The sequence below is a fragment of the Stegostoma tigrinum genome, chromosome 8 (genome assembly GCF_030684315.1).
Source record: "Stegostoma tigrinum isolate sSteTig4 chromosome 8, sSteTig4.hap1, whole genome shotgun sequence".
Lineage (NCBI taxonomy): Eukaryota > Metazoa > Chordata > Chondrichthyes > Orectolobiformes > Stegostomatidae > Stegostoma > Stegostoma tigrinum.
Window position 1 is genome coordinate 69,174,847 of NC_081361.1, and position 26,999 is coordinate 69,201,845.

General features: G+C 41.1%; 2 protein-coding genes across 5 annotated transcripts in view; one reads left to right on the forward strand and one right to left on the reverse strand.

The window, feature by feature from the left end:
* Positions 1-25,018, reverse strand: part of zte38 (zebrafish testis-expressed 38) — a 34,317-nt gene extending 9,299 nt beyond the window's left edge. For 2 of the 3 annotated variants that reach the window (XM_059647972.1, XM_048539084.1), the window contains exons 1-9: positions 24,702-25,018; positions 21,419-21,485; positions 17,247-17,391; positions 14,806-14,869; positions 7,292-7,328; positions 7,027-7,047; positions 1,480-1,506; positions 1,303-1,370; positions 135-274 (exon numbers count right to left, since the gene is read on the reverse strand). In XM_059647972.1, the coding sequence (XP_059503955.1) occupies positions 135-274; positions 1,303-1,370; positions 1,480-1,506; positions 7,027-7,047; positions 7,292-7,328; positions 14,806-14,869; positions 17,247-17,391; positions 21,419-21,466 (550 nt within the window). In that variant the 5' untranslated portion in view covers positions 21,467-21,485; positions 24,702-25,018. Of the gene's footprint in view, positions 1-134; positions 275-1,302; positions 1,371-1,479; positions 1,507-7,026; positions 7,048-7,291; positions 7,329-14,805; positions 14,870-17,246; positions 17,392-21,418; positions 21,486-24,688 lie in introns of all 3 variants that reach the window. The other variant, XM_048539085.1, reaches the window with a different exon arrangement.
* A 14-nt stretch (positions 25,019-25,032) lies between these two features.
* The window catches only part of dmap1 (DNA methyltransferase 1 associated protein 1), a 53,650-nt gene continuing 51,683 nt past the window's right edge, over positions 25,033-26,999 (forward strand). Inside the window, exon 1 of one of the 2 annotated variants that reach the window (XM_048539083.2) lies at positions 25,033-25,158. The gene's annotated coding sequence lies outside the window, so the exon portion shown is untranslated. The remainder of the gene's footprint in view (positions 25,159-26,999) is intronic. The other variant, XM_048539082.2, reaches the window with a different exon arrangement.

Sequence of the window (26,999 nt, forward strand, 5' to 3'; positions counted from 1 at the left end):
CTATGCACAACTGGATGTGACAATGGCTGCAGTGCTTAGATCTGATCAGTTTGTTAATGGAATTACTTACCGTTGTTAATCACTTGCTGCATATGTTGTTTGGCACATTTCTTCAAATAATAAATCAAATTTACCTTCATCATAATAGAAGAGTTTCATTGTCAGAGACACGTCATTAGGAAGTATTTCTAGGCTCTGCATTAAGACAAACAGCTTACGAATGAGCAGAATGGAGGCTTTCTTTGTATCTTGGAGGCTTACTTGCTTGTTTTTGCTGCAAACATGTAAGTACATTAAGGTGAATATCCTTGCTTTTTATAAATGAACCTCTCGTGCATAATCAGAGTATCAGAACTTTTACTACCAAGACAAGACTTGTACAGGAGTCTATTACACTGTTTTTCTATTAATTCACCTTCCTTTATATTTAAAACTACGCATGCGGAATTTACTACACAAATGCATTCAAATACACCCATTATCGCCTAAATAGGAATCTTTGAAAAAAATGACAATTTTAGAAGAGCAGGTAATTAATTTTTTCAGACCTTGTAAACACAATTTTGAAAAATCCTCACCTGTGACTGACTCTTTTTCTCTAAAATACATTTTTATGGCATCAGAGCACTTCACGTGAAAAATTAAATAGCTTCTTCAGTTGCAGACTCTTAACCATGGCAAGTATAAGATGGAACTCAAATTTTAAGACTCAAGGAACTTGTTTCCTAACTGGTCAGGGCATCCTCCAATTCTGCCAGCAGCTAGATCATACAACAAAGGGATGCAACTGCAAAGAGATTAGGCAAGTGGTTCAAGATGTTAGAAATAGAGTTTGATGAAAATATGCTTTGGTGGGGTGTGGATAGGTGTGAGGTCTCCACTGTGGTGCACTCAAGAGAGTTAGATCACAGTATTTTCTGAAATAAAATATTAAGTATCTAGGAATTGTGAAGGAGCAGAGATTTAGGAGCTCATGCACACAAATCTAAAAAAAAATCAATAGATAGGTATCATGTCAATTTATGTCAATTTAAAAATTACATGGAATGTTCGTTTTTTTTAAAAAGAGGTTAAAAATATGTTTCAGCTGCATCAACTCTTGTTCGACTATATTTTGAGCAGACACTGCCCTGAGGGAATATATATTTTTTCTCCAGAGCGCCAATTAACCAGAATGATACAGGATTAATATGCTGACAAATTACATGATTTGTATTTCCTTGAGAGTCAAACATTAAGGAACAACAAAATAAAGGGACTGCAAATAGAAACACTTTCTACTGGTGAAATCCAGTTTATTACCTTAAAATATCCAGCTTTGGTCCATCTGTAGTGTACTTGAACTTAAACTGGTAAGACTCAATTATGCTCTATAGGAGGATACGGAATCAAGTCTAATTATAATTATCTTTCATTTTTACCCATAAACGAAGATAAAAATTGTTTTATTGCAAATATTTTCAAAGTATAAACACTTACATTTGGATCCTCTGGATCTCTGTGAACCTAAAAGTTCAAAATTTACCAAAGTTGTACTATGGATTATTCTGGAGTTAAAATTAACCATATTAATAATTTTAGCTAAAGAATAATGATAAATATATTACATGCCAGGAATTTTAAATACGAAATGAGGAAAGACTAATTTGCTTTCAATAACTGAGTATTTTCTTCCCTTCCAACTCTTACGTGACTTGAACTGTCATGATTGTCCTTTTTTAAATCAATTTACCTCTCTCATCAAAACTTGCAGAGTTCAGTATAACACAGTTTGGAGCTGGAGGCACACAGGAGGCCAGGCAGCATCAGAGGAGCAGGAAAGCTGACATTTGAGGTTGAGACCCTTCTTCAGAAATAGGGACGGGGACAGGAGCCTCTGAAATAAATAGAAAGGAGGGCTGGGGCTGAGGAAGGTAGGCGGGAAGGTCATAGGTGAATCCAGGTAGGCAGAGGTAGGGATTGGTCAGTGAGGTGGGAGGGGTGGACAGGTGGGGGAGAAGATGGACAGGTCAAGGAGACGGGGATGAGAAGGAGATATGTAGGAGAGCCTCTGATGCTGCCTGGCCTGCTGTGTTCCTCCAGCTCCACACTGTGTTATCTCTGGTTCCAACATCAGCAGTTCTTACCATCTCAATGTAGAGTTCAAGTTGAGATGGGTGGGGTTGGGGGTGAGGGGTGTTGTAAGGTAGATATTTGGTGTGGCTGGAAAATACTCCCACTCATCCTGGCCCAAATTCAAGGTTGTAAAGATAAGGATCTGATAGAAACAAGCAATTCTTACTATTTCTTTATTTACTTGGTTTCCAAAGGATATTTAAATTTGGTACTAGGGATCCTTAAAAGCTTCCAATGATAGACCTACCTCTTGAGAGCAGATTGGTTGTCTGCACCTCTTCAGAGTCGGTTACAGCCAGATGTAGGTGGGCTTTAATGTTAAGATGTTCTTAAGATTTTATTTTTTTACCAGACACAATAATACTTTTTTCTTTTTGGGGGGGGCAGGGGAAAACAAGTTTAGGCTCACTTATGGTTCAGTTGGTTGTAACTAAATAGCTGTCTCGTACAGACCATCAAGGTTAGAGGTTGTCTGTACTGTACATCAAGTCAAATGATCCTTTGCTGGGAAAGCAAAGACAAAAACAGGCCTGGATAGTTTTGATTTATGAAGAGCAATAGCAGTTATAATTCTCAATCTGAAAACACTGGACTCTCTTGACAGTACATTTGTGCACATACTTGATGGAGATAGGAATAGGCATTCTTGTGATGTCATCATAGTTAGAACATCCAGACTAATGAGCTGTCTTATACATTAGAATGGCCACCTGAGGGCAACATTGGAATTAACACCTTTAAGAGTGTATGAAGGAATGAAAACAGAATAGAGAGACTTTGTACCTAAAACTTGAAAATAATAGCTTATATTTATGTATTAGCAACTTTAGGCCTTAAACTTTGCTCCATGTCTAACTCCCTCAGAGTAATGAATATTCAGAAACAGGTCAATTGATAACATAAGCAAATTAGTCCAGCATTTATGTTTCTTTGTAAAATAAATTCAACAGTATATGAAACAATATTTATAAATAACAGTAAATTCTGACAAACAGCATTTAGTTCACCAGTATTTGTAAAGGAAAGCCAAGATCATTTACTTACACAGCATTCCCATTCCATCAATATGTTCCAAAATACTTTACATTTATTAATTAGTTATGGGTATTTATAATTAACCTGTTCAGATGTGGTATGACACATCTTTGGAATATGTGGGACTTGAGCCCTCAAATTACTTGGTTTTTTTTGGAAATTAACCTGTTCAGAAATATTACACGCTTGTAGATCAGGGACTTGAAACCAGGCTTTCTGGCTGTCGATGTAGGGACACCACCACCAAACCACAAGAACACCTTAAACATTTCTACATTGTCAGGGCATCACTCAGTTTTTCACAGCTAATTGATTCCATTGGAACTATAGTTGATTTTATTTTAAAGAGAGATATTTCAATCAACCTACTCAGACATGTTTTGGATGTTGTGGTTGGTTGGCTCGCCGAGCTGGTTTGTTGTTCCACAGACATTTCATTACCCTGCTGGGTAACATCATCAGTGCAGCCTCCAATGAAGCGTCGTTGTATTTTTCTATCTGGTATTTAAACTCTGGAGTCCATTGAGCTAGATTACTTCACTTGGATTGAGTGAGGTAATCCAGCTCAACGGACTCCAGAGTTTAAATATCAGGTGGGAAAACATAATGGTGCTTCATTGGAGGCTGCACTGATGATGTTACCCAGCAGGGTAATGAAATGTCTGAAGAACAATGAACCAGCGAGCCAACTAACCACAACATCCACGACCTGAGCTACAAATCTACTTTAAAACCTTAATGTTTTGGATATTTTCCATTCAACCTGTTCATACTTGTTATAACATATCTGCGGAGGAAGGGGGACTTGAACACAGATCTTCTGGCCCACAGGTAGGTACACTATCAGTGTGCCCTAAATCTTAATTGCTTAATTACAAACTATAATCAACGTTGTTTGTGGACAAACATAGCAGTCAATTTGTGCACATTAGAGTCTCAGAAACAGTAATGAGATAATAATATAACCCACTACTGATTTTATTGCTTCAAGAATAAATGTCAAACACGTTCTGACAAGATCTCTGCTGTTCTTTGAGCTGTGTCATGGAATTTTCCGTGTCACCTGGGAAGGTGGATGGGATTCTGGCAGATAGGTCTACTCTGAAAGATTTCTCAACACTGTAAGCAGAACATTATCTATTTACAGCTATTGATAAATATGCAATACATTTCCAATCTTTTCTATTCATAATTCTTTTTCATCACTCAATTTTTATTATTCTTATCCTTATTTGGAAATCATTAAGTCATACAATATGGAAACAGACCCTTCAGTCTAACTCATCTGTGCCAACCAGACATCCTAAATTAAACCAGTCCCATTTACTAGTATTTGACCCTCTAAACGTTTCCTTTTCATGTAATCATCCAAATGCCTTTTAAATATTGTAACTGTACCAACCCCACCACATCCTCTGGCAGCTCGTTCCATATACGCACCACCTTCTGCATGACAAAGTTGCCCCTTAGGTCCCTTTTAAATCTTTACTCTTTCAAATTAAACTATTGCCCTCTAGTTTTGGACTCCCCTACCTTGGGGAAAAGACTTTGTCTGTTCACTCTATCCATGCCACTCATTATTTTATAAACCTCTATAAAGTTCACCCCTCAGCCTCCGACACTTCAAGGAAAATAGCTCCAGTCCATTCAGCCTCTCCCCATAGCTCAAACCCTTCAACCCCGGCAACATTCTATTAAATCTTTGCTGAACACATTCAAGCTCCACAATATCCTTCCTATAGCAGGGAGACCAGAACTGAATGTAGTATTCCAAAAGTAGCCCAACCAATGTCCTATACAGCCAGAACATGGCCTCCCAAATCCTGTACTCAATGCACTGACCAATAAAGGTAAGTGTAACAAATGTCTTCTCACTACCTGTCTACCTGTAATTCCACCTTCAAGGAACTCTTTGTTCAGCAACACTTCCTCAGGACCCTACTATTAAATGTACCAGCCCTGCCCTGATTTGCCTTACCAAAATGTAATATCTCACATTTATCTAAAATAAACTTCATCTGCCACTCCTCAGCCCAATGGATCAAGGTCCGTTTTACACCAAGATAACCTTCTTCACTGTTCACCACACCATCAATTTTGGTATCATTTGCACACTTACTACCTATTCCACCAATATTCACATCTAAATCACATATAAATGACAAAAAGCAGTGGACCAAGAACCAAGCCTTATGGCACACTGCTGGTTACATGCCTTCAGGCCAAAAAGCAATCCTCCATTATCACCTTCTGTCTCGTACCTTCATGTCAATTTTGTATCCAAATGGTTAGCTCTCCTTGCATGTTATCTAAACTTGCTAACCAGTTTACTATGCAGAACCTTGGTGAACGCCTTGCTGAAGTCCATACAGACAATGTCCACTGCTCTGCCAATCTTCTTTGTCACTTCTTCTAAAACTCAAGCAAGTTACTTAGGCATGATTTCCCTAGTACAAAGCCAAGTTGACATCCCTAATCAGTTCTTGCCTTTCCAAATACATCCTGAACCATGGAATCCCCTCACGCAACTTATCTATCACTAATATCAGGCTTAGCAGGAACTGCCGATACTGGAGAATCTGAGACATCAAGGTGTAGAGCTGTATGAACACAGCAGGCCAAGCAGCATTAGTGGAGCAGGAAAGCTGACATTTTGGGTCTGGACCCTTCTTCAGAAAGAACATGGCCTCCCCCTCAGAAAGAAGGGTCTAGACCCAAAACATCAGCTTTCCTGCTCCTCTGATGCTGCTTGCCCTGCTGTGTTCATCCAGCTCTACACCTTGTTGTCACTGATATCAGGCTCAGCTCTCCCCCACAACCCCCTGTTTATAGTTTCCTGGCTTTTCCTTACCACCTCTCTTAAATAATGGCACCACATTAACCACCCTCCAATCTTCCAGCACCTCATCCGTGGCTATCTATGATACAAATATCTCCACAAAAAGCCCAGCAATCACTTTCCTAGCTTCCTACAGAGTTCTGGGATACACCTGATCAGGTCCTGGGGATTTATTCACCTTTATGCATTTTAAGATGTCCAGCACCTCCTCCTCTGTAACATGGGCACTGTTCAAGGTATCACTATTTATTTGTCTAAGTTCTCTAGTTTCCATATCCTTCTCTGCAGTAAGCACCAACACAAAGTACTTCTTTAGCATCTCATCCGTTCATTTCCTGCCATTCCACATATAATCAGCTTTGTTATCTTTAAGGGACCCTATTCTCTTCCCAATTACTCTTTTGCTTTTAATATATTTGTAGAATCTCTTTGGATTCTCCTTAACCCTACTCGCCAAAGCTACTTCATTTCCCCCATTCGTTCTCCTGATTTTCCCCTTGAGTATATTCCTACTACCCTTGTACTCATCGGGATTCACTCGATGCCAGCTGTCTACACCAACCATATGCCATCTCCCTTTTCTTGACCAGGGTGATTTCTCTCATCACCCAGCATTCCCTACACCTATCAGCCTTGCCCTTTATGCTAACAGGAATATACGGTCTTTTCCACTTTTGAAGGCCTCCCGCGTTCCAACCATCCCATTATCTGTGAATAGCCTCTCCCAATCAAACTTCGAAAGTTCTTGCCTAATACTCCAAAATAGAACTTCAACACTTAGACCAGATCTATCCTTTTCCATAACTATTTTAAAACCACTAGATAATGATCACTGGCCCTAAAGTATTCCTCCACTGACATTTCAGTCATTTGTCCCAATTTTATTCATAGTTCCAGGAGAGTAATGCCATTATTGTATCTACTACATCTCATTGAACCTAATACCAAACATCAAGACACTTGTCTAATAGTTCTGAATGCAGTTCTATTTTCAAAATCTTAATGACAAACAAGTATTTTTAAAAGATTGTACTTACTCCCAGAATTATTGTTCGCAACTATCAATACAAAGAAAAAAAAGGAACTTGAAGGTTTGTTTTTAAACAAGTTAAGAAACAAATAATTTTGATGCATGCAAGTTTGAGACATTTAAATGAAGCTTAATGAATTGGAATTAAACTTGTTATATAGAGTTCAAAGAATATTAAAAATGGTGTACGTAAAATAACTAAAATACACATATTCTGAATTTTATATGATGATATAACAAAAGAATTTTATGTCTAAGCAAAATTAACTTACAAATCTTTTTTCCAAAGCATCAAAACAGCCCATCATCCTGGAAAAAAAAGGACTTAAATAACCACATACAGAAAGGCGAATCAAGCTGTTTATTCTTGACCGACATTTCAAGCAATATGGAGAAATCAACTCTGACTCAATGGCCTGGCTCTTCCGTGATGTGGCCATCACTGTTGGATTGCTGCCCCTGTCCTACTTTTCTAAACATTGGCTCAGCTTTAAATTTCTGGCTGGGTCTTCTGATTTGGTGTCTTAAGATTTGCCGAGCAAATTTTCAATAGGTGATCTTCCTTGTAGCCTAGATAACTGAGTGTTGAAGACGAACCATGGGCCCTCTTTATGGTACCAGCTGCTATAAGGCAAGTTCAAAGGGATGAATGAATGGGTGGGGTGGTAGGGTGGAAAGGTAGTGAAGTAAGTGGGTATAGCAGCAGATTGATGAGAGAATAGATCGGTTGGGTAACAGCTGGATAGGTTACTAGGGCAGGCTTGTTGGGAAGCTGGCAGGAACCTGGCTTCAGCATTTAACTTGAGTGTATATAGTGTTGGAAACCACTACTCAGTGAAACTTGAACCTATTCAGTGTTATAAGATGGCACTGGAGAGCAGCAACACTTTGCATAGAATATGTGAAAAAACACTTTTCACTGTATTTTCAAGATGGGACAAAAAATCTAAATCTACAGAACTGATAGTAATGCTATTAACAGAAGTTGAAATAATTCAGTGTATTTTGAATACTAGATTCTGTCTTTAACTGTCAGCATGTGTGTTTTTTCATTCTCCTGCAAGTTGTCAGGCTGAGCATGTCAAGAAGACAATGGGTTTGATAAACCTGTGCAATTAACATGCTGCAATGTCTTTAAATACAGAAACATGACAGCTGTTTCTCTGTGTAAGTGAAAGGCCGTGCCCGCAGGATATTTTCTGAATGTTTTCACTCCTTCAGAGCTTATTTCTCCTATTTTTGAGTTTTAACCTTTGATTTGTCCTTCCTGGCTGTTAGCCTTTTCAGCATCAGAGACACTTATGTAGTTCGATTTCAGATCTCTGATGAGCAACAAGAAGATTAGCACCAGTAGTCGCAGCATGAGTAGCTTCCTTCTTCTCAACAAACTGTGGCTCCTTGGGACAGAGGGAATGGAACCTTGTACAAGATACCCAGGATTCTGCTATGATGTCTTTATTCTTCACTAGTTAAGTCTCCAACACGTTTTTGTCACCTCTTAGTAGGGTCAGTGAATGGCTCCTTGCAGGTGAGAGCTAAACAAAATGTCTTAAAAATTTTGACCAGCCCTATCATTGTCACCCATGAAATATGCAACCAAAACCACATAAGCACAAGCATAGTCACTGCGCACATCATCTGATTCGAAAGACGCAGTTTAGTTACCTGGATAAATCTGGGGATGCCTATATTATGCACCAGTGAGTGAGTCCAGACTGCTTATGTTTTGCTGCATTTGCGCAATTTATCACAGTAGGAAGAACTAGAACCATTGGAGAAGCAAACTGAAACCACATTGCATCTTCAGTGGAGGACAACAAGGTGCAACAGAAAGAGCAGGAGGAAAGGGAGAAGTATTGAGGCTACTTCTAGTTTCTTCTTTAGCTGCCAAGGATGCCTGGAACCCTAACTTATGTGGACACACAACCATTACGAAGGGTCTTAGCTTTATGAAATATCTGGTGGGTTTGCACAGAGCTAAGTATGTCAATGTGGTTGATACTTCTCCCTTAATACTCTCCCAGTGGTAATTAATCAGATTTGATGGCTTCAAGAACTTCCCACTTGCCAGTTGGGAACCCCACAGGGTCCGATGTAATATTCCTTCATACCAGCTTCCGAAATCCTTGTTGACTTAAATTCAGCAACGAATTTAATAGGGTGTAAAACCAACATGTTAGGTTTTGACTGGTTTTGATGAGTTAACATTTTCCCCATTGGGCAGGGTACAAATCAGCATGCTAACACATTGGCTTGCACTTCTGGAAGTCACTGTCATGCACAGACCCTGGAAGGCTGTGCAGCAGAAAAAGATAATTAGCAGATTAGCTGGGGCAAAAACTTTCAGGCATATTTATCTAATTCACACACCCAAAGCCTGTCCACCATGTTAACTTGCAGAGGATGAGTGCAGCTCCAACAACTATCAAGAGGTTTGGCACCATTCAACACAAAGCAACCCTTTTTTGGGGATGGAAAACTGAGGTGTAGTACCGGTATACAGGAGGAAGACAGTAGAGAGGACATGGGCAGGGTCCCACTGTCACAGGAGTGTGCTGGCAAACAGCAAGCTGCTTTGAAGTGTGTCTACTTCAATGCCAGGAGTATCCAGAGTAAGGCAGGTGAGCTTGCAGCATGGATAGGTACCTGTGACTTCGATGTTGTGGCAATTCTGGAGGCACGGCTAGAGCTGGGTCAGGAATGGATGTTGGAGGTTCCAGGGTTTAGATCTTGCATTAAGATCAGGTAAGGTGGTAAAAGAGGGGGAGGTGTGGCTTTGTTAGTCAAGGACAGTATAACGGTGGCTGAAAGAACTTTTGACGAGGACTCGTCTACTGAGGTGGTATGGGCTGATGTCAGGAACAGGAGAGGAGAGGTCACACTGCTGGGAGTTTTTTTATAGGCCTCCGCAAAGTTCCAGGGACGTGGAGGAGAGGATTGGCAAAATGATTCTGGGCAGGACTGAACGGAACAGGGTGGTCATTATGGGGGACTTTAACTTCCCTAACATTGACTGGAAATGCTACAACTCCAGTACGCCGGATAGATCAGTTTTCGTCCAATGTGTGCAGGACGGTTTCCTGACACAGTATGTTGAAGGGCCAACAAGAGGGGAGGCCACACTGGATCTGGTACTTGGTAATGAACCAGGCCAGGTGTTTGATTTGGTGGTTGGTGAGCACTTTGGACAGAGTGACCATAATTCGGTTATGTTTAGTTTAGCGATGGGCAGGGACAGGAACACGCCACAGGGCAAGAGTTATAGATGGAGGAACGGCAATTATAATGCGATTAGGCAAGACTTAGGAGGCATACAATGGGGGTAGCAAAATGCAGGGGATGGGGACAATCGAAATATGGAGCTGGTTTAAGGAACAGATATTGCCTGTCCTTGATAGGTATGTCCCTGTCAGGCAGGGAGGAAGTGATAAGGGAAGGGAACCGTGGCTTACTAAAGAAATTGTATCTCTTGTTAAGCGGAAAAGAGAGGTTTATGTGACGATGAGACGAGATGGTTCAGATGAGGCAATGGAGAGTTACAGATTAGCTAGAAAGGATTTAAAGAGAGAGTTAAGAAGAGCAAGGAGGGGATATGAGCAGACATTAGCAGGTAGAATAAAGGAGAACCCTAAAGCTTTCTATAGGTATGTGAGGAATAAGATGACTAGGGTAGAAATAGGTCCAGTCGAAGACAGAAGTAGGAAGTTGTGGAGATTGGAGAGGTGTTAAATGAATATTTCTCATCTGTTTTCACTCAGGAAAAGGAGAATATTGTAGAGGAGAAGACTGAGTTACGGGCTAGTAGAATTGAAAGGATTGAGGTTAGTAAGGAGGGGGTGTTATCAATTCTAGAAGGTATGAAGGTAGATAAATCCCCTGGGCCGGATGGGATTTTTCCGAGGATTATCTGGGAAGCTAGGGAAGGGGTGGCGGAGCCCTTGGCATTGATCTTTGAGTCCTCATTGTCTAGAGGGTTAGGACTGGAGGATTGTAAATGTTGTGCCCTTGTTCAAGAAGGGCAGTAGAGATGACTCAGGTAATTATAGACCTGTGAGCATTAGGTCAATTGTACGAAAAGTTTTGGAAAGGATTATAAGAGACAGGATTTATAATCATCTACCAAGCAACAATTTGATTAGAGATAGTCAACATGAATTCGTCAAGAGCAGGTCGTGTCTCACAAGCCTCATTGAGTTTTTTGACAAGGTGACCAAGCATGTGCATGAGGGTAGGGCAGTTGACGTGGTGTACATGGACTTCACTAAAGCCTTTGATAAGGTTCCACATGGTAGGTTATTGGAGAAAATGCTAGGGCATGGGATTGAGGGAGATTTAGCAGTTTGGATTAGAAATTGGCTTCCTGTAAGAAGGCAACGAGTCGTGGTTGATGGAAAAATATTCAGCCTGGAGTCCATTTACTAGTGGTGTGCCTCAAGGATTTGTTTTGGGACCATTGCTGTTTGTCATTTTTATAAATGACTTGGACGCAGGCAGAGGTGGATGGGTTAGTAAGTTTGCAGATGACACTAAAGTCAGTGGTATGGTGGACAGTGTGGAAGAATGTTGCAGGGAGACTTGGATAAACTGCAGAATTGGGCTGAAAGGTGGCAAATGGAGTTCAATGCGGATAAATGTGAGGTGATTCACTTTGGGAAGAATAATTGGAAGGCAGAATACTGGGTCAAAAGGAAAGATTCTTGGTAGTGTGGATGTGCAGAGGGATCTTGGTGTCCATCTGAAAGTCGCCACCCAGGTTGATGGTGCTGTTAAGAAGGCTTACGGTGTGTTAGGTTTTATTGGCAGAGGGATTGAGTTCTGGAGCCGTGATGTTATGCTGCAACTGTACAAAATGCTAGTGCGGCCTCACCTGGAATATTGCGTGCAGTTCTGGTTGCCCCATTACAGGAAGGATGTGGAAGCATTGGAAAAGGTGCAGAGGAGATTTACCAGGATGTTGCCTAGTCTGGAGTGAAGGTCTTATGAAGAAAGGCTGAGGGACTTCGGTCTGTTCTCACTGGAGAGAAGAAGGCTAAGAGGGGATTTAATAGAGACATACAAGATGATCAGATGATTAGATAGGGTGGACAGCGAGAGTCTTTTTCCAAGGATGATGACGTCAGCTGGTACGAGGGGGCATAGCTACAACTTGAAGGATGATGGATATAAGACGGATGTCAGAGGCAGGTTCTTTACTCAGAGAATGGTCAGGGCGTGGAACGCCCTGCCTGCCAATTAACTCAGTCACATTAGGGGCATTTAAACATTCCTTGGATAAGCATATGGATGATGATGGGATAGTGTAGGGGAATGGGCTTAGATTAGCTCATGGGTCGGTACAACATCGACGGCCGAAGGGCCTGGTCTGCGCTGTACTGTTCTATGGTCTTTTTATTGGAACACCTTTGAACGCCGTATAACACTCACTTCCTCCATCACAGGTAGATAACAACAGCAGTATGTGCCATTTAAAATACAGGGATCGCAGCAACTTCCTTTAATACCACTTTCCAATCCTGCTAACACTATCACTTCAAAGAACAAGGGCAGCAGGCATGTAGGAACACCACTACCTACAAATTCCCCTCCAGGTTACACATCTTTTGTACTTGAAATTATATTGTTATCTATTCATTATTGCCAGATCAAAACCCTCGAAATACCCTCATTATCATCACTGAGTGTACCTGCACATGTGGACAGTAGCAGTTCCAAACACTGAATCACTGCTATCTTCTCAATACCATCAGACGTATTCTAATAAATGCTTGTCTTGCTGTCACAGTCCACATCACCATCAGTTATAAAACAAATCTGAGGCAGAGCGTACATCTGGTACGCTAAATGCACTGGGCTCATTCACCTGCCTCAATACAAAGCAGTCTCATATCCTTCTCACTGACAGTGGCAACAATGGGAAGAGAAGACACTGGGGCATTTAATATATTATTAAACAGCCGAGTGATAATCCTTGTGCGACTACAAGTTGTTTCTCTTTTTTTATTACTTCAACCTAGTGTTCCTGCTGCAGTTTCAAAAGGTTTGAGGCCTGATGTTCATTCCCTTGCTGACTGCTGAGATAATTAGAGCCTCATGTTTTGAATCCATCAGGAACTAGCCTGGTGGATTCAAATACACCTATGATGCAAAGTCAAACTTGGCTAGTAAAAATCAGATCAGGAGTCAGCATGAGGCACTCCCACTTTAATTTACCCCAAAATTGGAAGACTGGGTGCACTTTCAACAAAATTCATACTTCCGTGCTCCTTTTCTCCATCTTAATTCTCGGGAGCCACTTGCACTTTCTTGCTAACCAAGAGATGAAGAGGTAGTTGTCCATCTGAAGTTGATATAATGAGCGCCAAAGCCATCAGTCAAGGCCAGCATGCATGTAGATGCTTGATGAATTTGAAGCTGCAAAGGCCATTTACAGCGAAGCTTAACTTTTCCAAATTATCTCCAAAATACAAGCAAAATACCTCTGAAAATACTGTCATGACATCACAAATTTTCAGGTGATGCCAAAGGACAGCCTTGTCCGCCAACAATCTGAGGCTCAGCCCGTCTCCTGCTGAACAAAACTTGGCATGACTCCACTAAAAATTGTCTATTGCTGTTCCACGCTTCAATACTTGGTTCTACTCAATTTTAATATATTAAATTCCGTCTGTTATTTATAAATGGCAAGGTGGAGGGTTCTCAGTTTTCTCATTATGAAATCATCCTTTTCCATTGCTTGTTAACATCAAGTCAGCATGAATGTTTTACGTTATGTATCTGACTGATATCTCATTCTACCATCAGGTAGCTGGGAGACCCATATGTTTGAAATTCTGCTCATCTCCAGAACATCCTCCTACATAGCAGTCAGGATTGTGATGCATGATTGGGTACCTCCATTTTTTTGTACTCTTTGTCTGCAAGGAAAGAAAGAAAAATGTCTTAAATATGAAAAAAAGGTCTCGAGAGGATGGAATGACAACATACCTGAAGGGTCACTGAGCTGGTTGGTTGTGATACACCAAAACTGGCATTTGAGGGTTGACCAGATTAGGACGTGAGCAAATGTTTTGATAATAAATGGACAGGTTCACTTGTGAGGTGTGTTGCTGTGAGGAATGTTGTGTCTGAGAATCCTGGGTGTCAGATGAAAGGGATGTGCAGTTGAATCTGCCATGTCACCTATCTTTCAGCACTGAAGAATTTACTGCATTACCAGTATCCAGGAGCAGGACACCACAGTCCTATCTAATGCTGATCTCTTCTGTCAATTCCAGCTATGCCTACTTCATACTATCTACTGTTTACAGAATGATCCCACTGAGCCTGCAGCATCATGTTCAGGGATGCAATGGAGAACTCAGGGGTTGGACGAAGACTTCCCCTATTGATACAATATCTTTCAATTGGTTCGTTCTCTTGATTGTTGTAGAATTCTTCTATGCTGGCCATTGCAGGTCCAGTGAAGCTTTAAAGGGTAAGCGCAGATGGTCACAATGTCCGTGCATTGTAATTCATTGGAAAATTTGGAAGTGGAATGATAAAACGTGGCTTAGTTAAAATGCCTCTGAAAAGCTCAAACTGTAATAATCCTGATGCAGTGTTGGTCCTGCCCAGCTGCAAGGAGGAAAATCAATAAAACACAGTCCAAAGTTTCACAATAAATTAATTTAGTATAATACTGAACATGCAATTGAAATGTTCAGATAATTTAACCAATTTACATTAAAAAATAATTTAACTGTACATTTTATGCTAATGTTATCTAAGTAAGAGATGGTGTACTGACCATTTTACGACTTTGGATGCTCCAGGAAAACGACTGTCCTCACGCAGAATTTTTACACACATGCCTGAAAAACATTACAATGATCAAAATTAATTTTAGATACTTCAGATGTTTGCAATATAAAAGTAATGAACACAAATTTAATTAATCATACCTTTATCTACTGCATTAAGTTAGGACAAAAAAAAGCTATTTGAATTGTTATGGTGTGAATAAATCTTAGTAATTTATGAGAACATAACACCATAAAAAATAAGAGCAGGAGTAGGCCATCTGGCCCCTCAAACCTGCTCTGCCATTCAATAATGGCAGACTTTTCCATGGGCTCAGCTCCACTTACCCACCCACTCACCATAACCCTTAATTCCTTTTCTGTTCTATCTTTGCCTTAAAAACATTCAATGAGGTAGCCTTAACTGCTTCACTGGGCAGGAAATTCCACAGATTTACAACCCTTTGGGTGAAGAAGTACATCCTCAACTCAGTCCTAAGTCTACTCTCCCTTATTTTGAGGCTATACCCCCTAGTTCTAGTTTCACCTGCCAGTTGAAATAACTTCCCTGGTTCCATGTTGTCTATTCCTTTTATAATCTTATGTTTCTATAAGATTCTTCCTCATTCTTCTAAGTTCCAATGTGAATAGTCCTATACTATTCAATCTCCCCTCATAAGCCAATCCTCTCAATCAACATAGTGAACCTCCTCTGCACTCCTGCCAATGCCAGTACATCCTTTCTCAAGTAAAGAGACCAACACTCATACAATACTCCAGGTGTGGCCTCACCAGCACCCTACACAGCTGCAGCATAACCTCCCTATTTTTAAACTCCAGCCCTTTTGCAATGAAGGACAATTTTCCGTTTATCTTCTTAGTAGGGTCAGTGAATGGCTCCTTGGAGGCGAGAGCTAAACCTGCTACACCTGCAAAGCAACTTCCTGTGATTCATGCTCAAGGACATCCAGGTACCTCTGCACAGCAGCATGCTGCAATTTTCACCACTTAAGTAAGAGTCCATTTTGCTGCTTCTCCTACCAAAATGGATGAACTCATTTATTAACATTGTAATCCATCTGCCACTCACTTATCCTATCCATATCCCTCTGCAGGAGCAATTTACTGCAGATGCTGGAATCTGAACTGAAAACAGAAAGTGCTGGAGATTACAGCAGGTCTGACAGCATCCATGGAGAGAAAGCAAGCTAATATTTCAAGTCTAAGTGACTTTTCAGCTCTGATGAAGTCATCTAGACTTGGAACATTAGCTTGCTCTCTCTCTCTGGATGCTGCCTGACCCGCTGAGATTGCCAGCGGTTTTTATTTTCAGTTTATGTCCCTCTACAGACATTCTGTGTCCTCTACACACTTTGCTCTACCACTCATTTTATTGTCATCTGTGAACTTGGATACACCACACGTGGTCCCTAGCTCTAAATATTCTATGAGACCTGGTGGCAGTGGCGGTGGCTGCATTGGTAAGGCAGGTCCAAGCAGACTCTTAGCAGTGGCAGCAGAATTCAGTTTGGTCAATTTGGGACCTGGCGGCATTGGTGGCGGCTGCAATGGTAACATCCAGCAAAGCCGCATGGAGGTGATGGCATCAGTGATGGCAAGATGGCACTCTTCTGGTGGTGCAGCATGGGGAATGGTGGCTGGCTGCTCCAGGCCCATGACTGAGCAGTTAACAATAAGGACTGTAGTAGCTGAATTTTATTTCTTTATTTTTCTGCCTTTATATTCTATGTTTTGGTTTATTTTCTGTGTTTTAAGATGGAGTCAGAAAGCGACGCTACTCTCCAACACATTTCACTGTATTTTATAACAAAATACACACGACAATAAATAAATCAAATAAAACAAAAATGCTCTAGGTTGTGCCAAATTCAGAAATAGATAACCATAAAGGTGATTCAGATAACACTAATACTGGAATGAAAATAGGAGCAAATAAGTAGCATCCTTCTTTTGTCTGCAATGAATTAATTCTTTCAGGATCATGGACAGCACATCAATGAGAAATTAGCCAAATCATGAAGATGTCAAAAAATCAGCAATAAATTAATTTAAACGTCCTACAGGAAAATGTGCCGTGAATATAACACAATAAACAGGACACAGTAACTGTGCAATTTTACGGAAATTTGCATCCAGATTCATTGGCTTGAAATGTATCCACTGGTAATTCTGTGGAGGGTTAACAGTATAAGCAAACAAGCAGTACAGTAAACAAGGACAGTTGGATATTATTTCACTGTACGATATAACTTGAAGATCTAAGTCTCTAGTCCAGCAAGTAATTTTAGAGGATTTCTAATTACCTTGAAATAACACCTTCAAATATGTGTTACATACTTAAGTTTTGCAGTCTGTATAATTGGATCATTGCTTTGGTGTGAGGACTCAGGGTTAACAAAGCATTATCATAAACTAGGCATTTGTCTACCTTCCAAGTATCGTGTTCTGTAGGCATCTTCAGGAAATATCCCACGCAGATACGTAATGCATGATACTCCCACAGCCATCATTCTCTTAATGAAAACCAGGGACTGGTGTTGTGTTGTCACATCATTTGGAAATATTGCACTCCACTAGCAGCACAAAAAAAAGTATACATTACTGGAAAAATAAAGCAAATTACCCACAAACTATTCCACTTCTGAAAATATCTCGCAAATCTCTTCTTCACAAATTAAAAGTAAATCAGACATTTTACTATCAGCTTAATATTTAACATAGCCCAAATATTTTGTTCCTGGACAAAAAGAAAGTGGAAGAACCAGAAGCTGGAGTAAAATATGTCTCTGCCGAGTTCCTTTTTTGTCAGCCAGCAATAATAATTCCAGTCAAAGGATCTGGAAGATGCTTTATCACCACTTTAAACTAGGCTTAAGCTTGAGAGCATTCTTGGTTTTCCCCAGACATCCTGCTAGGCACATCACCATAAGGCGCAGGTGTCATTGCCGTTCAAGGCTACAGATGGGGCCCAGTAAATTGCAATCAATTGTTATTTGATTTAGGGCCAACAACATTTCTTTTCACAAACCGATCCTGAGGGCTTTTGTGGTGCAGTGTAATGTCCCTACTTCTGAGCTAGAAGGTTTAGGTTCAAGTCTTACCTATTCCAGAGGTTTGTCATTAACATGTCCGAACAGATTTATTAAAAAATATCTACTAGTTGATCCAGTCCTTGTTGACTGAGTTTGTGAATATTCTGGCATGACTTTCAGAGATTCCACGTTCTCTTCTGGCTAGGCATTTCTATTGTGCTGTTTTCAACACAGGTATTCAACTTATGGAATCATGCCAGGATTTCTGGTGGTATAAAGCTACCAGTCGAATTTCTGCCCTTTGCGCATCTATAACAATAATAATTGTAATTTCCTGCCAAAACATTTGCGCTGTCAATGATCAAGACTGTTTTTTTGGAAAATAAGAATCAAGTCTTAACGGAGGACAGGTTTGCCTTATTTGAACATGTATTCTACATTATGTAGCTAACACCCTTGCCCCAAAAAAAATGCTCAACTTATTTGCTCTTCTGAGAGTCAAGGAAAAATGAGGCTATGCTAACATTTGTACAAGCTCAAGTGCTCAGTTGTGTCAGTAACAGAAGTCACAATCATGCCAAATTTTATAATGGGAATGTTTCCTCATAATGTGGGGTAGGTTCCACAAGAATAGCTTTGTCAAAGAAATTGGTTAATAGCACACTTGTTGGGAATTCAAAATTGCGTGGCACCAACTGTGAAAGGCTAAAGTCTATAGCAGAAAGGGCACCTCTGTTGAAAAGAAACATTATTACTCACAAAGGCATAACTGAAACATACGTACTAGACCACAAGGCTAAAGAGCAGAATTAGTACTTTTGGCCTATCGAGTCTGCTCCACCATTCAATCATGACTGACTTGTTTCCACAACCTCATTCCCCTATCTTTTCCCTATAATGTTTGATCCACTTATCAATTAAGAACCCATCTCTGCCTTAAATACACTCAATGACTTGGTCTCCATAGTCGTCTGCGAAATGAGTTTCCCAGATTAACCAGTTTGGTGAAGAAATTCCTCCTCATCTCAGTTCTATAAGGTCACTTGAGGCAGTGCCCTCAGGTTCCAGTCTCTCCTACTAGTGGAAACATCTTCTCCATGTCCACTGTATCCAGGCCTCTCAGTATTCTATCAGTTTCAATCAGACTCCCCCTCAGCCTTCTAAACTCCATTGCATACAGACCCAGAGTCTTCAACGTCTCCTCGTAATGACAAGCCCTTCATTGCGGGTTCATTCTTGTAAACTTCGTCTGGACTGCTTCCAACATCAGCACATCCTTCCTAAGATACGGGGTTGAAAACTGCTCACAATATTCCAAGATAATAAAATGTGAGGCTGGATGAACACAGCAGGCCAAGCAGCATCTCAGGAGCACAAAAGCTGACGTTTCGGGCCTAGACCCTTCATCAGAGAGGGGGATGGGGGGAGGGAACTGGAATAAATAGGGAGAGAGGGGGAGGCGGACCGAAGATGGAGAGCAAAGAAGATAGGTGGAGAGGGTGTAGGTGGGGAGGTAGGGAGGGGATAGGTCAGTCCAGGGAAGACGGACAGGTCAAGGAGGTGGGATGAGGTTAGTAGGTAGCTGGGGGTGCGGCTGGGGGTGGGAGGAAGGGATGGGTGAGAGGAAGAACCGGTTAGGGAGGCAGAGACAGGTTGGACTGGTTTTGGGATGCAGTGGGTGGGGGGGAAGAGCTGGGCTGGTTGTGTGGTGCAGTGGGGGGAGGGGATGAACTGGGCTGGTTTAGGGATGCAGTGGGGGAAGGGGAGATTTTGAAACTGGTGAAGTCCACATTGATACCATATGGCTGCAGGGTTCCCAGGCGGAATATGAGTTGCTGTTCCTGCAACCTTCGGGTGGCATCATTGTGGCAGTGCAGGAGGCCCATGATGGACATGTCATCAAGAGAATGGGAGGGGGAGTGGAAATGGTTTGCGACTGGGAGGTGCAGTTGTTTGTTGCGAACTGAGCGGAGGTGTTCTGCAAAGCGGTCCCCAAGCCTCCGCTTGGTTTCCCCAATGTAGAGAAAGCCGCACCGGGTACAGTGGATGCAGTATACCACATTGGCAGATGTGCAGGTGAACCTCTGCTTAATGTGGAATGTCATCTTGGGGCCTGGGATGGGGGTGAGGGAGGAGGTGTGGGGACAAGTGTAGCATTTCCTGCGGTTGCAGGGGAAGGTGCCGGGTGTGGTGGGGTTGGAGGGCAGTGTGGAGCGAACAAGGGAGTCACGGAGAGAGTGGTCTCTCCGGAAAGCAGACAGGGGTGGGGATGGAAAAATGTCTTGGGTGGTGGGGTCGGATTGTAAATGGCGGAAGTGTCGGAGGATAATGCGTTGTATCCGGAGGTTGGTAGGGTGGTCTGAGAAGAGCCTCACACAGCCTCCGCAATATATTTAAACCCACTCAACATGAATGCTAACATTGCAATTGCCTGCATCCCTTTGTGGCTCAGATTTCTGAAGCATTTCCCCGTTTAGAAAATAGAGTACATTTGTATTCTTCGTACCAAAGTGCATAACCTCACACTTTCTCACATTCCATTTGACATTTCTTTTCCCTCTCCCCAGCCTGTCCGATCCTTCTGCAGCCTCTCTTCTTTTTCAACATCACCTGTGCCACTACCTATTATTGTGGCATCCGCAAACTTAACAATAACGCCCTCAGTTCCTTCTTCCAGATTGCTGACGTATAACATGAGTGATTTTAATTCCAACACAGACCCCTAGTCACCAGAGCGACCCTGAAAAAGACCCCTTAATCCATACTCTGCCTTCTGCCAGTCAGCCGCTCCTCTATCCATGCCAGCAACTTTTGCCCCATTACGACAGACTCATCTTATTTAGCAGCCTTTTAGGTAGCACTCTGTCAAAGATCTGGCAGCCCAATTAAATCACGTCCACCGGCTCCCCTTTGTCTAACTTGCTTACTACCTCTTCAAAGAGCTCCAACAGATTTGTCAGGCATGACAGCCCCTTGTTGAAGTCGTCCTAACTCAGTCCTATTTTACCATGCCGTTCCAAGAACTCCACAAGCTCATCCTTAATAAATGGAATCCAAAATCTTAACAAGAAACAAAAAGGTTGAAAATACTCAAATATCTGGAGGTTTCTGTTGAGGTAGAAACAGAATTCGTGTTTTGATTTGGATCTGATTCTTCTTCAGAACTCTGTTAACTGAATATGTGAAATTATAATCACAGCAGAGCTTTTCAATGATTGGCAGAGACATCAGACAATCAAAAATAATCCAGTTAATTCATTTTTACTCTTCAGTTTGATTTAAGATGGGAAAAATGTGAAATGCCCACTCACACTTTCAGACAGAAAGTACATACAAATAAGATATTTAAGATAAAGAAACGTATTTGCATTGACACATGGATTATGCACTCATTTATGCCTTCTAAGTATAAGGAATTCTTCTTTGTTTCCACTAAAAAGGCAATGAAATAAACAGTAGCTAATACACAAAATGTAATTTATAATTTAATTAGAATGTCTAAAATATCCAGTAATAAATTGTGCTAATAAACTACACAATAGTATTTTCGTATGAATAGAAATATTACCCCAGATACTTGTTTCTCAGAGGTCCGCATTTGTTGTACTGTTGCCATGGGAGCAGGAAGTATAATCCTATCGTAGAAAGATGCATTATAGATCGAAGGACAGAATTCAAAATAAACGGGACACATAAAAACTGATACAACATGAGCAGAGTGAGAGTAGCTGCATTATTTACACTCTTCAAAGTTGTATTTAAAGTACAAAATATTTTGAATTATGTAGAAATTACAATTTGGATACAGACCATCTGGCTCAACAGTCTGTATTTGTGTGCAATCTCAAACAACTGTCCTAATCCCATTCCATTTTCAGATCTTTAATCTTTTCAACCAAGATGGTACATAATTGCTGATGGTACATTCCACATGCTAACGGCATTGTAAAAAATGGTTTCCACTGCTCTGCCCCGAACCCTTCGACTGAGTATTATATCTATGCCGCACTGAATGTTACATGTATTCAAATATGCATATTATTCTTGTTTAAAACTTGCTGTTATCAGGTAGTATTAATGCTAGAGAGTAAATTTATGTAATTTTTTTCCCCACTGCTTGAATTGTGCCTTGGCAACCAGAAATAGACACTGCGTTCTGGGCCCTGAGTACTTGGATATATTAATATTACTGGCTGCCCTTTAAATCTCCATAATCTGTTAGGGATAGCGTTAGGGCTGCGAAGAACATGATGTAGATTCTCTGCTCCGAGGAAATATTGAACGACGAAGGATACTCTATCGGTCGTGACCCTATCTTCTGAGAAGATCATTGTAGTTCTTTGCTGTGGCATGTTGAAACTTTAGACTGATGAATTGAATATCATATCCTGCTCTGTTTTCTTTCAGTGTTTAACTCACAGTTATCTGTATTCCTGGAATGCCCACCCTGGAAAAGTTCTGCTCATCTCTCAAATGGGATTTCCAGCCTAATCTTTCTTCGTTTCCATCACCATAACTTTTGTTGCTGCTCCTAGCATTCAACAAGGTATTTGCCAAAGCTTATTTCCACAGCTACATCTCATTCTTCGGTCACTGCCTCCGGCTCAGACTCATCCCACGTGGATTCCAACTGAAGTTTTACTCTTTGTAGTTTCAAATCCACCCAGGTTCACAGGTATCTCCAAGGTATACAACATTCCACAAACAGCTGTTTTTGCCATATCCTGAGATCTACATTCAGTGCCATGTGCTTCCATTTGCACACTCTCAACATCTTTCTCTAGCAGTAGAGACTCATGCTATCTCAGAGCTGCCCTGCCCACCCCGCCACAGTTCCACTTCATTGTCTGGTTCATTTGACGTTCCAACAAGAAATTTTTTCCTTCCATTCAGGCATACAAGCTGCAACAACTCAGAGGCACCCATCCTCACCTGGAATTTTCCAAACCTCCCCATCTGTCTGTCTCCATCCGTTCTCCTAACCCCATTTCTGAAGAAGGGACCTGAAATGTTAACTCTGCTTTTCTCCACAGGTGTGCCAGACCTGTCGAGCTTCTCCAACAATTACTCGTTTTGTCCACCCTATTACCTGTGCTATCACTTTTTCTCTCACTCTCTATTTCCTGTCCTCCATTACCTATTCTCACTACTACCTGTTCGGTAATTCTCTCTTATCTATTCTGTTTTCTGTTCTCTCCTCTGTTCTCTCACTCACTACCACTGTTCTTTATTAGCTGTTCTCACCATCCATTATCTGTTCTGTCACTCTCTGTTGCCTCTTGTGAAAAATCTGTCGCCACTTTCAATTACCAGCTCACAATTTCCCAATCTCTCACATTCCATTACCTGCTCTCTCCATTTCAATGACCCATTCCCTAACAGTTGTTCTCCCACTCTCTACCACCTGTCATCTCGCTCTCTGACACTTGTCATTAGTCTTTTATCTGTTGTCTCGCTCGCTATTACCTGTCGCCAGTCTCTTACCTGTGATCTCGCTCTGTATTACCTGTCGTTTCGCTCTCTATTTCCTAATGTCTTGCTCTCTATTACCTGTGCTCAGCCTATTACGTGTTGTTTCGCTCTCTATTACCTGCCACCTCACTCTCTATTACTTGTCCTTAGCCTATGTGTTATTTCGCTCTCTATTACCTGTCGTCTCGCTCTCTATTACCTAGCATCAGCCTATTACGTGTTGTTTTGCTCTCTATTACCCGTCGTCAGCCTCTTACCTGTTGTCATGCTTCCAATTACCTGTCATAGAACATAGAACATTACAGCATAGTACAGGCCCTTCGGCCCTCGATGTTGTGCCGACCTGTCATACCGATCTCAAGCCCATCTAACCTACACTATTCCATGTATGTCCACATGCTGTCCTCAGTCTATTATGTGTCATCTCACTCTCAATTACCTGACCTCAGTCTATTACCCGTTGTCTTGCTCTCCGTTAACTGTCCTCAGTCTATTAACTGTCGTCTCGCTCTCTATTACCTGTCGTCTGTCTACTCATTGTCGTCTCGTTCTCTATTGCCTGTCCTCAGTCTATTACCCATTGTCTTGCTCTCTGTTACTTGTTGCCTTGCTCTATATTACCTGTCGTCAGTTTACTAACTGTTGTCTTGCTCTCTATTGCTTGACCTCAATCTTTTACCTGTCATCTCGTGCTCTATTGCCTGACCTCAATCCATTACCTGTTGTCTCGCTCTCTATTGCCTGTCCTCAGTCTATTACCTGTTGTTTCACTATTACCTGTCGTTTTGCTATTACCTGTCGTCTCACTCTCTATTACCTGTCGTCTCACGCTTTATCACTTGACCTCAGTCCATCACCTGTTTTCTCGCTATTACTTGACCTCAGTCTTTTACCTGTCGTCTCGCTCTCTATTGCCTGACCTCAATCCATTACCTGTTGTCTCGCTCTCTATTGCCTGTCCTCAGTCTATTACCTGTTGTTTCACTCTCTATTACCTGTCGTTTCGCTCTCTATTACCTGTCATCTCACTCTCTATCACTTGACCTCAGTCCATCACCTGTTGTCTCGCTCTCTATTGCTTGACCTCAGTCTTTTACCTGTCATCTCGCTCTCTATTGCCTGACCTCAATCTATTACCTGTCGTCTCACTCTCTATTGCCTGTCCCCAGTCTATTACCTGTTGTTTCACTCTCTATTACCTGTCGTCCCACTCTCTATCACTTGACCTCAGTCCATCACCTGTTTTCTCGCTCTCTATTACTTGACCTCAGTAAATTACCTGTTGTTTCACTCTCTATTGCGTCGTATCACTCTCTATTACCTGACCTCAATCTATTACCTGTTGTTTCACTCTCTGTTACCTGACCTCAGTGTATTACCTGTCACCGCCTTCTCAAGCTATCACCGAGTCCCTCGCGCTCTGTCACGTGCCGCTCCACCTGCGCTCGAGCCGACGTCCCTCGCTGGCTTCTCGCGCTGCTGTTCCCGCCTCTTCCTAATCGCAGCACCGGTGAGCGTGTGAAACCTGGCAAAAAAACCTAGCGGATATTCTGTCTTTGCTTTCAAAGGTCTTACAGTCAAAAACTGCAAACAATATCAAAATTAAAATCCAAAGCGTTTTTGCACAGCTCAGCGCAAAGCCAGTTAACTCTTTCCAATCTCTTCGGACCAACTCTAGGGACTACATTACCCAAAGTGTTCCGCGATTGGCGTCTGCGCTCTGTGGTCATGCGAGTTTCCCATAGTACAGTTGGATTTGTTCCGGCGTTGGGCAGGAAGCGTGAGAAGCACATTTAAAGAAGAAAATACAGCTTGTTTCTGAGGTGAATAATAGAGGTATTTAATTTATCATTCGTAATAAAGTGTTGTGGTCTTTGTAGTTTTTTATTTATCTGGATTGTTTCCTTTGAAGAATCAAAATCAAATATTTGGGCCTAGCTGTAAAGGAGAGCCCAATACAAAAGCCATGTTATTGCTGACTGTCCTGCCCCCAAAACGTCCAGTAGGTGGAAACATATTTCAGTTCTGAACGAAGTCCACGCTTAAAATGCATGAAGTCAACACATTGAAATACACTGTAAATCGTAATCAATCTATCTGGATGTCATTAGAATGCCAACATATTTGGTAGTTAGGATTTTAAGTAATATGGGTACTGGAAGAGTATTGGTGACTTGGGCTAAACAAAAGCATATCGTTGCAGTATTTACATCAGATAATATTCCAGTGGTTGGTATTTTCGCAGACTTGATTGCTTTTTGAAACTTTGCCTTATTGCAGTATAATGTGTCCTTTTATTCAAATTACAATGGCAGAATTCGTGATTTTTGTGATTAATTTTTCACTCATTCAATGATTTACTTACCGAAATATGTTTCTTGTGACGTGAAGAATTTATAACTTTAAGATGGTCCCTGTTAACATGTTGCCAGTGTTCAGGATTTAAAAACAATTTTTAAAATGCATGTTTTAAGATTGTCTAGAGTTTCTTAATTGCAACAGGAAAACGTCTTTTTTATAAAAGGGAAATTGGAAGACCTTTGCAGAATTCTTGAGCAGTGTAGGTATTATGGGTGGGAATGTTACTAGAAAACTGAAATATCCTGCACAGCTTTATAGCAGTAATTTAATAAAAGCTATGCACCATTGATTTGGAAGAAAGAGATCCTTGCTGTCAAAAAAAACCTTGACTTCTTTTGAGGACATCAGTGATTTAAATAGCTAGTGGTACTTTGAAAGCTTAGTTCCACATGAAAGCGTTTTAATTAACTAAGCTTTACACAAACCTGGTTTTAAAATAGAAAGTGCAATAACATTACTGTGTACAACAGTAACCTCCATTAATGGTTCTGCAATTAAAATCCAGTTAAACTGTGAAAACTGCGACAAAACACTTGGAAATAAGTCAATTCTGTACTACCTTCCACCAAATTGTCTTGTTCATCACTTTTTTCTTTCTATGTGCTTACTGCCACTGGGTTTATAATATTTTAGAATTCTATCTCTAATGCATTGCAGGAGGATGATTGTGATGAGGATTGCAGTAGTTGAAAGAAAAGGTCCACATCACCTTCTCCAAGCAAACAGGAATATGCATAAATAAGCGTTTCTATTGCTTTCTGTATTTTTGCTAATTGTATCACCAAACTTCTCTTATCCCCTTTGGACTTCTTTTTTATTATCATAGTTTTTGCATTTATGACAGGGTATAGGTGTAGATTGAGGAAATAGATGATAACATTTCATGGGATGAAATAGTGTGAAATAATGCACTTTCTTTATTTTGGTCTGCCTTTCTTTATGATAGGAATGCCTTTAACCAGTGGAGAACTTTCTCCAGTTTCCCATTGACTCCAGTTTTGCTAAGGCTATTTGAGGCCATTCTTGGTCAAATACTGCTGTTGATGTTCGGGGCAGTCACTGTCATTTCACTTCATCCCTGAACTTCAGCATTTTATCTGTGTTGACAAAGCTTCCATAATTTGCTGTTGATCAAGAGTAGACCAATTTTAAGCATGTTGGAATGGAGCAATTTTCCACATTGGTGATAGATATCAATGTTGTATCTGTACTTGAGATAGAGATGTGGCTAGTTCCAAGAACACCATCACTATTAACAAAATGTCATCAAAATGACTACACGTGTCCTTTGTAGTATCCAGTGCCTTCAGCCATTT